Below are 13,814 nucleotides of genomic sequence, written 5' to 3'. Positions count from 1 at the left end.
ATAATTGCAATATTATCACATAAAACTAAAACCGACCCATCATCGCAGCACATAAATTGGACTCAATTTCAACCAATCACCCACCGTACATTTACCGCAAAAAATATGGTTCAATCAAGCCACATCTCAACAACCTTTTTCCCTCGTCCCCGCATTTTAGTGACACATTGGTCGGACAAACTCATTGCATATTGGCATGCAAAATGTCAGAATTGCCGCAGCAAAATCAAGCATTTTTGCCTGCAGATATCCCTGCGATATCCCAGAGGGACAGGATGATGTGGCGTGCAACCATTAGTTGATGCAATTCAATGTCTGCATTGATACCAGCCTGGAACATGACCATAGTCACTTGTTATATTGTGGAAAGTACAAACTCATACACCATACAGGCCCCATACGCAAATATACAGTACCATACATATAGAAATACTAACATGTAAACTTGTGCAGTCTTGACTTCATTACCAAGCAGACTTTCTGACTGTTATTATGTGTAAATACTTCATTTATTTAGATGAATGTGTATAATAACATACTTATATATAGCTAGACAGTTCTTGATGTTTGAGAAGGGACATATCGGCGACATTTCTTTGGTTTATTTTGCGCATCATTTTGCACCTCACATAATTATGGAGGAACTAGACGATCAACTGTGAAAGACACTGTGGTGAGTCCCATTGGCGCCGTAAAATAATGGTCTACATTGAAAAACCGCAATATGAAAATATACATTCAGATAATCAGTTATAAATGGACTTAACGTCACACAAAAAACAGCATTTAAAAACAATTAAATGAGACAAATCTATATGAGTCAATTACTTTGGTGATTATTAAAAAAATTTAAAAAAACGATTGATCTTCCCCTCAACACTTGATTGTCATGTTGCTGGAATGCAAATTCTGGAAGTAGTGGTCTGGATTCACTTTGGAGGAGAGCTGAATCTGGCTATCAGTGGGGGAAATCTCAGTGAATGCAGCCACAGTCTCGATTCAGGCTTGTGAAGCTTGTCCCTCGTATCTCTCCACATAGCATGTCCATGCATAGGGTGTCAGATGGCTAGTGTCACTTGTGGGCGGGGCCTAATGATGCTCATCATACCGCCTCTGACTCAACCATGCCTCCTCTGTTTCTTCTCCTTCCACAGCGGGTGCTATAATCCTGGAGTTTTTGCTGCAGAAAACGACATTGCTTGTAGATTACCAAACGCATTTTTGCAAACAAAACATCTATGACTAGAAAAAGAACAACAAATATACATCTAGAAAACTTGACGGACAAGACAAACAGACACACAAAGAGACAGAGGGATACTGTAGATGGATACTCACGGATACTCGATGGCTTTCTCGCAGATGTAGCTGATGAGATCTTCACAGAAGAAATCATTCCACAATCCCTCGTGGATGAGGCCAGCGCAGTCCTCTCCTCTCTCGTGCCCATGGCTCCAGTTGTCTGGCTGTCCTGGCTTCCACTGCCTACAGTCACACAGCAGAGGGCACTCACACACTGAAACCTAACTTGAGACACATGCATGTAACTGCGTCTTCCCCTTTAGTCTTGCATTGATATAATGGGATTATCTCGGCTGTGAAAGACTAGCATCGGCCTTGACACTGAGGTACTATACATACGAGAAGGCAGGTTCGGTTCCATCCAGCCAGCGCCATGCATTCTCCTCCTCCCTGTCTGTCAGACCCATCCAGAAGTAGCCCTTTCCAGAGGTCTGCTTTTGCAGCCATTTCTGAGAGAAAACAAGGAAACATGATGTCAGAAATGTCACTCATTTTATGACTGTTTGAACAGTTGTGCTTTTGATTTTGAAAGGCCTCTATGAGGATGACTCTTCTTACCTGTTCATCGTTATCGTTAATGATCACCATTGACGCAGTCTGGGCATCACAGCTTTTCTTTGCATCGTCAAAGTTGTGCAGCTCTTTGGAGAAGTGATAGCATTTGTCTCTGAAGCCAACCCACTCTTGAGGACAACCTGCAGTGAACGGTTATTGTTATACTATCACAATGAACTAATGTCCTGTCTATCATAGATGGTGTTGACAGAGTGATACAGACATATCGATGGTGTATAAAAACAAATGTGTATCACCTGGGGCCGACACAGTAGGAGCGGGGGCCTCACTCTGCATCGAGAAAGGGACCAAAGGCACCGCTGCTGCTGCTGCAGATCGGGCAGTGAGTCCTGGCAGTCCAGGTGGCCCTGGGGCCCCTATGGGCCCCACTGGTCCCCTGGGTCCCTGTGCCCCAGCCGGCCCCACCTGTCCTCGGTCTCCCGACGGACCTTGTGGCCCCTGAGGACCGGCCTGTCCATCTCTCCCAGGGAGCCCAGCAGTGCCTGGCTCACCATTCGCCCCCGGGGGTCCTGCCCTGCCCCCTGACCCTCGGGAGCCCTTTGAACCTGGGTTCCCCCGTGAGCCTGGCTGACCTTTGAACCCTTGTATTCCTGGTGGTCCTGGAAATCCCTTCTCTCCACGTAGCCCCTGCACCCCAGGCCCACCCGTATCCCCTTTCTCCCCTTTCTGACCGGGCTGACCGGCTCCTCCCTGGGGTCCTTTGTCTCCACGCGGGCCTCTTGGACCAGGTGGACCTGAAACAAGAAACAATAAAAAAATATATAAACCTGCGTCTGATCAACTGTTCAAAGTGTAGTAGAGGAGTGTGAGTGTCACTTTACCCTGCTTTCATGTACATACTGTATCTACCTCAAATCCTCGTACCTCTGCACATTGATCTAGTACTGGAACTCCCCGTATATAGCTCCATTCTGTGTCATTTATTTTACTCCTCTTGTGTTACTAAACTCAGCAAAAAAAGAAACGTCCCTTTTTCAGGACCCTGTCTTTCAAAGATAATTAAGTAAAAATCAAAATAACTTCACAGATCTTCATTGTAAAGGGTTTAAATACTGTTTCCCATGCTTGTTCAATGAACCATAAACAATTAATGAACATGCACCTGTGGAACGGTCGTTAAGACGCTAACAGCTTACAGACGGTAGGCAAGTAAGGTCACAGTTATGAAAACTTAGGACACTAAAGAGGCCTTTCTACTGACTCTGAAAAACACCAAAAGAAAGATGCCCAGGGTCCCTGCTCATCTGCGTCAACGTGCCTAAGGCATGCTGCAAGGAGGCATGAGGACTGCAGATGTGACCATGGCAATAAATTGCAATGTCCGTACTGTGAGACGCCTAAGAAAGCGCTACAGGGTGACAGGCCGGACAGCTGATCATCCTCGCAGTGGCAGACCACATGTAACAACACCTGCAAAGGATCGGTATATCTGAACATCACACCTGCGGGACAGGTACAGGATGGCAACTACAACATTTCCCAGAGTTACACCAGGAACGCACAATCCATCAGTGCTCAGACTGTTCGCAATAGGCTGAGAGAGGCTGGACTGAGGGCTTGTAGGCCTGTTGTAAGGCAGGACCTCACCAGACATCACCGGCAACAACGACGCCTATGGGCACAAACCCACCGTCTCTGGACCAGACAGGACTGGCAAAAAGTGCTCTTCACTGATGAGTTGCTGTTTTGTCTCACCAGGGGTGATAGTCGGATTTGTGTTTATCGTAAAAGGAATGAGCATTACACCGAGGCCTGTACTCTGGAGCGGGATCGATTTGGAGGTGGAGGGTCTGTCATGGTCTGGGACGGTGTGTCACAGCATCATCTGACTGAGCTTGTTGTCATTGCAGGCAATCTCAATGCTGTGGGTTACAGGGAAGACATCCTCCTCCCTCGTGGTACCCTTCCTGCAGGCTCATCCTGACATGACCCTCCAGCATGACAATGCCACCAGCCATACTGCTCGTTATGTGCGTGATTTCCTGCAAGACAGGAATGTCAGTGTTCTGCCATGGCCAGCGAAGAGCCCGGATCTCAATCCCATTTAGCATGTCTGGGACCTGTTGGATTGGAGGGTGAGGGCTAGGGCCATTCCCTCCAGAAATGTCCAGGAACTTGCAGGTGCCTTGGTGGAAGAGTGGGGTAATATCTCACAGCAAGAACTGGCAAATCTGGTGCAGTCCATGAGGAGGAGATGCACTGCAGTACTTAATGCAGCTGGTGGCCACACCAGATACTGACTGTTACTTTTGATTTTGACCTCTTTGTTCAGGGACACATTATTCAATTTCTGTTAGTCATACAGTGCCTTGCGAAAGTATTCGGCCCCCTTGAACTTTGCTACCTTTTGCCACATCAAATCAAATCAAATTTTATTTGTCACATACACATGGTTAGCAGATGTTAATGTGAGTGTAGCGAAATGCTTGTAATTTCAGGCTTCAAACATAAAGATATAAAACTGTATTTTTTTGTGAAGAATCAACAACAAGTGGGACACAATCATGAAGTGGAACGACATTTATTGGATATTTCAAACTTTTTTAACAAATCAAAAACTGAAAAATTGGGCGTGCAAAATTATTCAGCCCCCTTAAGTTAATACTTTGTAGCGCCACCTTTTGCTGCGATTACAGCTGTATGTCGCTTGGGGTATGTCTCTATCAGTTTTGCACATCGAGAGACTGACATTTTTTCCCATTCCTCCTTGCAAAACAGCTCGAGCTCAGTGAGGTTGGATTTGTGAACAGCAGTTTTCAGTTCTTTCCACAGATTCTCGATTGGATTCAGGTCTGGACTTTGACTTGGCCATTTTAACACCTGGATATGTTTATTTTTGAACCATTCCATTGTAGATTTTGCTTTATGTTTTGGATCATTGTCTTGTTGGAAGACAAATCTCCGTCCCAGTCTCAGGTCTTTTGCAGACTCCATCAGGTTTTCTTCCAGAATGGTCCTGTATTTGGCTCCATCCATCTTCCCATCAATTTTAACCATCTTCCCTGTCCCTGCTGAAGAAAAGCAGGCCCAAACCATGATGCTGCCACCACCATGTTTGACAGTGGGTATGGTGTGTTCAGGGTGATGAGCTGTGTTGCTTTTACGCCAAACATAACGTTTTGCATTGTTGCCAAAAAGTTCCATTTTGGTTTCATCTGACCAGAGCACCTTCTTCCACATGTTTGGTGTGTCTCCCAGGTGGCTTGTGGCAAACTTTAAACAACACTTTTTATGGATATCTTTAAGAAATGGCTTTCTTCTTGCCACTCTTCCATAAAGGCCAGATTTGTGCAATATACGACTGATTGTTGTCCTATGGACAGTCTCCCACCTCAGCTGTAGATCTCTGCAGTTCATCCAGAGTGATCATGGGCCTCTTGGCTGCATCTCTGATCAGTCTTCTCCTTGTATGAGCTGAACGTTTAGAGGGACGGCCAGGTCTTGGTAGATTTGCAGTGGTCTGATACTCCTTCCATTTCAATATTATCGCTTGCACAGTGCTCCTTGGGATGTTTAAAGCTTGGGAAATCTTTTTGTATCCAAATCCGGCTTTAAACTTCTTCACAACAGTATCTCGGACCTGCCTGGTGTGTTCCTTGTTCTTCATGATGCTCTCTGCGCTTTTGACGGACCTCTGAGACTATCACAGTGCAGGTGCATTTATACGGAGACTTGATTACACACAGGTGGATTGTATTTATCATCATTAGTCATTTAGGTCAACATTGGATCATTCAGAGATCCTCACTGAACTTCTGGAGAGAGTTTGCTGCACTGAAAGTAAAGGGGCTGAATAATTTTGCACGCCCAATTTTTCAGTTTTTGATTTGTTAAAAAACGTTTGAAATATCCAATAAATGTGGTTCCACTTCATGATTGTGTCCCACTTGTTGTTGATTCTTCACAAAAAAATACAGTTTTATATCTTTATGTTTGAAGCCTGAAATGTGGCAAAAGGTTGCGAAGTTCAAGGGGGCCGAATACTTTCGCAAGGCACTGTATGTCTGTGGAACTTGTTCAGTTTATGTCTCAGTTGTTAAATCTGGTTATGTTCATACAAATAAACGCAGTTGACAGTGAGAGGACGTTTCTTTTTTTGCTGAGTTTATTTAATTTTTAAAGGGCTACAAAGCAAGCATTGCACGGTAAAGTCTACACCAGTTGTATAAGACACATGTAAATGTGATTTCATTTGATTTACCCTGTAGGATGGTGAAGTTGGTGATGAGCTGTGAGTGTTTGCTGTCTACCAGCTTCATCTCCTCCATGATGATGGAGAGGCTGGTGACCTCCTTGTCCAGGCGGGCCACCAGGTCGTCCTGCTGCGACCTCAGTGTGGTGGCGTCCGACCTCACGTCCGACACAGTGGCATTCAAGTCGGACAGGTAGTCGGAGTGGCGCCCCACTGTCTCAGCGCAGGTGCGCAGCTCGTTGAGGTTCAGGTTGATGGCGCCCAGGAGTTGGGTAGTAAAGCTGATGTTGCCTGTCACACGGTCGATGCTCCCCTCTGACTCGTCCAGGCGTATCTCCAGCTGGTCGAACTTAGAGGAGGTGAGGTTGTCGTGGTCGCGCTGCTGGTCCATGATCTCCCTAAGAGTCTGGTCGTGGTTCTCTGCCAGGCTGGAGGTGTTCTGGAGCTGTCCAGACAGCGAGGCAAGCTGAGATCCCACGTCCTCCAGGCTGTCGTTGTTGGACTTGGCCAGGGCAGAGGCGTTGGAGGCCAGCACCTGGAGGTTCTGCACCTTCTCCTTCAGCCAATCAGCGTCCGACTTCGTCTGCCTGGCCGTCTGCTCCAGGCTCTGGAAGTCGTTTCGGATCTTCTGGATGGCCTGGCTGGTGTCGTCCACAGATCTCTGCAAAGCCGAGATCAGGCCCCTCTGTTGGGCCTGGGTGAGGTTAAGATTCCCGATGCTCAGCAGGGCCTGGCTCTGCTGCCGAACCTGCTCCTGGAGCTCAGTTTGCAGCCGAGCCGTGTCCTCCTGAAGACCCTCCATGGTGCCACCGTAGGCCCGCAGGGTGCCATTGACCGACCTCAGCGTGGCCGTGTTGGCCTCCAGCAGACCCTGTATGGAGCCCTGGCTGCCCTGCATGTCCAGGCCAGAATCCTGCAGACGACCCAGGGCCGCCCGGTTACTGCTGCTCCTCTCTGCCACCTCAGACAGCTGCCGCTGCAGAGCCCGGATGTTGTTCTTAAAGGCCTGGATCTCTGTGGTAGTGTTCTCTGACTTCTCCCCAGTCTGGTCATCTGGGGACATGGTGTGAAATAAATGATTACATAATGGTTGGTGTGGTTACTCTTCAATCAAAGATTAAACAGACTTAAATGAAAGACTTCAGTAAAAACAGTAACTCTTAACTGTTATTGTTCAACACAATGCACATGCTTAAGTTACAAAGGATTATGCATGGTCAACTTGCTATAGGTAGTGGGGAAACTCACCTAGCTTTTTCAAGTCTGTTTCCACAGCAATGATCTTCCCCCCATAGCTCTCGATACCTTCGGACACATTGTCAACCTTTTGCACGACTGCAACACAAACAACACAACACAGTTCAGGGTTAGCGCTTCAGCACAGTGGTGGGCTCCATACAATATTACGAGTCTGAGAAGGATGGGCAGAATACCCTGCAATCACAGACACCATGTATAAAAGGGATCAGAAAGAATGATTATGAAACCTCACTCAGACACAATATATAAGATGTCTATATGTCTGGTGGGTATGTAATAATGGTCGCCTCAGCAATCACAAGCTTTAGGATTAGGAAATGGTCATGTAATACACAATAATGTCTCAATGACTGGGTGTGTCCATGAAGACTGAGCATGAGACACTGAAGACACTGGCAGATGAGCGCAGAGTGGGTGGGTGGTCAGAGGGAGTAGGGTCTGGAGAGGAGGGGGGATAGGACAGAGACACTGGAGGGACCCTGGGGGACAGGAAGCAACCTGAGGGGGGTCCTCAGTAAACAGGGGGATCAAAGGGTACCCTAAGGAGACAGACGCTGTGTCAGGGAGGGTCTTTACTCCCCCACAGGCGGCAGGACCCTTCATTTCCTCTGGAATGTGTCTGAGATTCCATGGAATCACCCCACCACCACCACCACCACTTCCACAGGCTAGGGAGCCATCTCTAACCAGCTAACTGGAGACCACAGGGGTTACAACTAAGGGAGCACGATATATCGGTACGCATATCAGAATCGGCCGATATTAGCTAAAATGACAACATCGGCATCTAGTTTAATGCCAATGTGCAAAACTATTTCTAACTAGATCTATTTTGAAGTTTCAAAGGAAGATAACAAAAAGGCCATCTGCAACATTTGTGCTGCTATTATTTCCCGAGGAAGGAAGAGAGTGAAATCTTTCAATACCACAAACCTAATTACTCACTTGAAAGTGCATCACCCCCAGACGTTCAGCGACTACTTAAAACAAAATCTGAAAAAAACTAAGCGCACACAACTAAACAAGTTCAAGTCGAGCAGTCATATGAGAGTAAGAACATTTCAGCGAGACAACTCAAAGGCGAAATCCATTAACACCAATATAATGGAATTCATTGCTCTGGACAATTAATCCAATTAATCTCTCTCATGGATGATGCTGGCTTTCGTCCGACTGGTCGAGCACCTCAAGAACCGATAAACACTAACAAGTAGATGCTATTTTTCAGATGTTGCCCTACCGGAGTTACACAGTATTGTTGAAATGCACATCCATGAGCTACTTGCTATGGGCGTCAATGCTATTAGCTTCGCGACTGACATTTGGACCAGTGATGTCAGCCCCATGAGCATGCTGAGTCTGACAGCACAGTGGGTCGACGAAGATTTCATACTGAGGAAAGCCGTATTGCATGCTCAAGAATGTGCTGGTTCTCATACTGATTCTGCCATTTCAGAACATGTTTGAAACTTGGAAACATGAACACACTCCTAGCTCCATTGGAAACAACTGACTTGAGAAATAAGCTCATCAACTGCGTCTGCAGCAGACGTGATACCCTCTGTCAAGGCATTGAAACTCCTGCTCAACAAAACTGCTGACACAGACCGTATGGTTAAAACTTGCAAAAGTACTCTACTAGAGGCTGTGAACAAGCGATTCAGTGGCATTCTCTCTGAGCCTCTTTACTGTGTCGCCACCCTGCTCGATGCTAGGTACAAGGACCTAGGTACAAGGATCAAACTGAGGAATAGACAGATAAAGAGGAGGCAATCAATAAAGTGAGTCCAAGTGAGTCCAATGAAGCGCTGATGCGTGTAACAATGGTGACAGGTGTGCGTAATGATGAGCAGCCTGGCGCCCTCGAGCGCCAGAGAGGGGGAACGGGTGCAGGCATGACAGAGCTGAAACTTCACTGCTTGATATGTATGATGAAATCCTGGTTTAGAATGAAAAGACTGAACAAGTTATTAAAAGAGCACAGCAAGTAAGTGAAAGAAATAGGTTTTGATTTTGTTTTACTGTGTGTGTGTGTGTGTGTGTGTGTGTGTGTGTGTGTGTGTGTGTGTGTGTGTGTGTGTGTGTGTGTGTGTGTGTGTGTGTGTGTGTGTGTGTGTGTGTGTGTGTGTGTGTGTGTTTGTGTGTGTGTTTCAACGATTTAACTGTTCTAGAATACTTAAAAGGCCGCAAAATGTCATAATCGGTTATCGGTATCAGGTTTTTTGGCAATGAAAATATTGAATATCGGCCAAAAATGTCATATAGGTGCATCCATAGTTACAACCAGTGAAAACTATACCCTAGCTGTTATTTCTATCCTCCACTTAAGAAAACAGGTAAAGACCAACTAACTAATCAAGCTCAAAGACCCCACCGAGCTCAACCCTTAAATGGATATCATCATTCACTTTATTCTAGACCACCAAGGGTCGAATCATCATAAAGATCATAAAGACACAAGAGGAGAAGATGCACGAGCACCTCAATTCCTCCTTCTGACTGAGAGCACTGGAGGACATGGATAGATCCCACTGTTCTGACTGAGTGTGTTTATCTGGGCAAGCTGTACAGATGTAGCATCTTCATTTGAGCCAGTTTGCTACAGCAGGAAATGAATCCAGCAGCAACAGGAAATGTGAATTATTATGTGGATTATAATTAATGGGCATTTTTATAGGGGTTGATCAATTTCTCTTAAAGGAAAATCAAGTCTGAAATGTCAAAGTGTAAATTACAAACATCGGGAGACTTTTTAAACCTCAAATGCGCTCTTTGGAAATGGGGATGGATACAAAAGTGATGGAGTATGCACTGCAGGTAGGCATATGTGAATAGTGCAAAAGCATGTCAGCAAAAGCCTCATGAGTATACCATTTAGAAAACATTTGATGGATAGGTTGCTTGGCAAATGCGTGTCAGGATTAGAAAGAATCCGGACACATTGCTGTTGAACCAGCGTTCATTATAATAATGTAAGGGTAGGCTACAAGGGCTTGTTCTTTAATAAAAACTCAAATGGAAAACAGGCAATTGTTACAGGAAAATAACAAATGTTTCTAAATATGAAGATAACTCATATAAGACAGGTAAATTACTAATCATGGCGCTATGGTTTGAAAATAGAAGAGTACCGGCTTTAACAGGTCGAAATTGCAAACAAGTTTGTGTTTGACAATTGTGCTGGCTTAACACCAGCCCAAAATAGAGCCCTATAAATGTAACATTTCCTGCATGGCACTTTTCCAATCATAAGAGGTTACATTTTTTAAATGACTACAGTAAGTGCCTATTAAGTGCCAAATAAAGTAGCATGGTTGACCATAACAGGGTTGTCGATTTCATCTTAAATCGGCCATAAATCAGGGGAAATGGAAGCTTGTTTTTCAAACATTTCTAGCCTGTCGATCTATGGGTAACAGGGTTGACGCGTTACGCTCAACGCGCTCAGTTGTCCAACACAAAACACCACAAAATGGCCAAAAAGAGTAGAACCAGCTCACCTGCTTTTACACTATGGTTTGACTAATAGATGTTCAATGTTTCTTTTGCAAAAAAAAATATTTGAAAAGGAATAGTTCCACCATATTAAAACGACAGTTCAGTTGACAGAACAGCCCACTGGCCACAGACGTCAGTTCAACGTGTATTCCACATTGGTTCAACGTCATTTCATTGAGACAACATAGATTCAACCAGTGTGTGCCAAGTGGGAGGGTCGACCTTAAAATGAGGGACAGGTTTTTGTTTTACTTTAAAATGAATCACTAATCACATGAAGTAAATAATCCATGTTCAGAAATAACTAGGGCTTTACACGGATGGTAAAAACTTTGAGAACTGTTGGGGTTAAGTGGGTTAAGATCTTCCTGGAAATCACAGAGGGTGCACAGAGGGGCATGTCAAAATGCTAATTTATTATATTTTCCACGTGGTTTATATTAAAGGGCACTTAATTGAATATAACCAGCTTTTAAAATTCTATATTAGTGCACAATTTCTACTTAAAATATCAAAGGGAAGCAAAAGGCACTCATTTCACGGAACATCCCAATTAAGGAAGAAGTAAAGTGATGATAGAACATCTAACTAACAACGACAGAGAGGATGGAAGGCAACAGCTTGGAAATGAGAGATGAGAGACAGAAAAACAACAATGTGTCATTCTTCAAACCCGCCAAGGATGAGTGTACTTTTCTCATTGTCAACAAATGCCTTGCGGAAATAGAAACCCAGAAGTTCATGCATGCTTTTAATGACTTGCATGTGTTCGTCTGTAATTGTGCTAAGCTAAAATGGGAGTAGACTGAATCAATTGATTCATGCCATATTCACATGCATGCATAACATGGAATTCAGCCCAAAAGTAGCCTATAATTACATTTTCCCATTTAGATGGAATTTATTTCAGGTGAGTGTCTTATCAAGAGTGCTGTGGTGTTAGAAGCACTCCTACCTGATAGTGTTGACTGGGGCCCATATTCACAAAGCGTCTCAGAGTAGGAGTGCTGATCTAGGATCAGGTCCCACCCCCTTCTTATTCATTAAGATTTAAGGCAAAGATCATCCTAGATCAGCACTCGTACTCTGAGTCTCTTTCTGGATATGGGCCTGGTATGGGTGGTGTCATAGACATGTAGTAGTGTTTGTGAAACTCAGAAGTAATTGCTTTCGCATGTTTCGGAAAGTGTTTACTACCTAAACTCTCTGAATGTATAATCCTCCCAGGATCCCACTCTTTCCATTGCAGGAAACAAGAGATCAAAACAACATTCCCAACCATTCCTAGAAATGTCTCCAGAATTGAAACATAGAAAAGTCATAAAATTATGATGGAAAATGGCTTCATACAGAGTAGACATCCTAATATTTTGGGAAAATCAAGTCGCCTGCATATGGAATATCAAATGCCACTCGGGATTTAGCCTTCTCAACCTGGTGGACGGATGTACACTACGGGTCAAAGGTTTGGACACACCTACTCATTCAAGGGTTTTTCTTTATTTTTACTATTTTCTAAATTGTAGAATTATAGTGAAGACATCAAAACTATGAAATAACACATATGAAATCATGTAGTAACCAAAAAAGTTGTAAAAGATGGCGCCGGAGAAGATGGCTGCTGTTTTACGGACTCCTAACCAATTGTGCTATTGTGTGTGTGTTTTTTTAACGTTATTTGTAACTTATTTTGTACATAATGTTTCTGCCACCGTCTCTTATGACCGAAAAAAGCTTCTGGATATCAGGACAGCGATTACTCACCTCGTACTGGACAAAGCCTTTTTCTTTGACGCGAAGGATTTACTTCAGACACCCAACAAGGCCCAAATCCCCATCATTCGCATGAAGAAGATACAGAAATATTGTGGACGTAGGTCTGGGTGCCTCGTAAGGATCCGACGGTGAGTGAGTAATCCCCCTTGGATAATAAAATGGATGAGATCTGATAAGATGATCCTACCATCGGGACATTAAAAACTGTAATATCTTATGTTTCACCGAGTCGTGACTGGACATGGATAACTTACAACATACGACATGGATAACATACAACTGTCTGGGTGTTTCGGTCCATCGGCAAGATAGAACAGCTGCCTCCAGTAAGACAAGGGGTGGCGGTCTGTGTCTATTTCTCTCAAGGTTTTGCTCACCTGAGGTAGAGTATCACATGATAAGCTATAGACCAAGAGAGTTTTCATCTATATTTTTCGTAGCTGTCTATTTACCACCACGAACCGACGCTGGCACTAAGACAGCACTCAACGAGCTGTATAAAGCCATAAGCAAACAAGATAATGCTCATTCAGAGGCGGCGCTCCTAGTGGCAGGGGACTTTAATGCAGGGAAACTTAAATCCGTTTTACCTCATTTCTACCGGCATGTTACATGTGCAACCAGAGGGAAAAAAACTCTAGACCACCTTTACACTACACACAGAGACACTTACAAAGATCTTCCTCACCCTCCATTTGGTAAATCTGACTATAACTCAATCGTCCTGATTCCTGCTGACAAGCAAAAACGAAAGCACGAAGTACCAGTTACTCGCTTAATGAGGAAGTGGTCAGATGACGCAGATGTTAAGCTACAGGACTGTTTTGCTAGCATAGATTGGAATCTGTTCCGGGATTCTTACAATGGCATTGAGGAGTACACCACATCAGTCACTGGCTTCATCAAAAAGTGCATTGATGGCGTCGTCCCCACAGTGACCACACGTACATACTCCAACCAGAAGTCATGGATTACAGGCAACTTCAGCACTGAGCTAAAGGGTAGAGCTGCCGCTTTCAAGGAGTGGGACTCTAACCTGAACGCTTATAAGAAATCCCGCTATGCCCTCCGACGAACTATCAAACAGTCAAAGCGTCAATACAGGACTAAGATTGAATAGTACTACACCGGCTTCACGCTCATCGGATGTGGCAGGGCTGGCCAACTATTACGGACTACAAAGGGAAGCACAGCCGTGAGCTGCCCAGTG

General features: G+C 44.6%; 1 protein-coding gene across 2 annotated transcripts in view; it reads right to left on the bottom strand.

The window, feature by feature from the left end:
• Window positions 1–487: 487 nt before the first annotated feature.
• LOC100136716 (collectin sub-family member 12) overlaps window positions 488–13,814 on the bottom strand; it is a 61,210-nt gene continuing 47,883 nt past the window's right edge. For both annotated transcript variants that reach the window (XM_021562976.2, XM_036944235.1), the window contains 7 exons: window positions 7,319–7,405; window positions 6,080–7,123; window positions 2,115–2,612; window positions 1,861–1,997; window positions 1,642–1,751; window positions 1,339–1,485; window positions 488–1,180 (listed from right to left, as the gene is read on the bottom strand). In XM_021562976.2, the coding sequence (XP_021418651.1) occupies window positions 1,090–1,180; window positions 1,339–1,485; window positions 1,642–1,751; window positions 1,861–1,997; window positions 2,115–2,612; window positions 6,080–7,123; window positions 7,319–7,405 (2,114 nt within the window). In that variant the 3' untranslated portion in view covers window positions 488–1,089. The remainder of the gene's footprint in view (window positions 1,181–1,338; window positions 1,486–1,641; window positions 1,752–1,860; window positions 1,998–2,114; window positions 2,613–6,079; window positions 7,124–7,318; window positions 7,406–13,814) is intronic.

Source organism: Oncorhynchus mykiss, chromosome 15, assembly GCF_013265735.2.
Source record: "Oncorhynchus mykiss isolate Arlee chromosome 15, USDA_OmykA_1.1, whole genome shotgun sequence".
Classification (NCBI taxonomy): Eukaryota; Metazoa; Chordata; class Actinopteri; order Salmoniformes; family Salmonidae; genus Oncorhynchus; species Oncorhynchus mykiss.
Note: the sequence above shows the minus strand (reverse complement) of the source record. Positions and strands in the feature narration are given on the sequence as shown.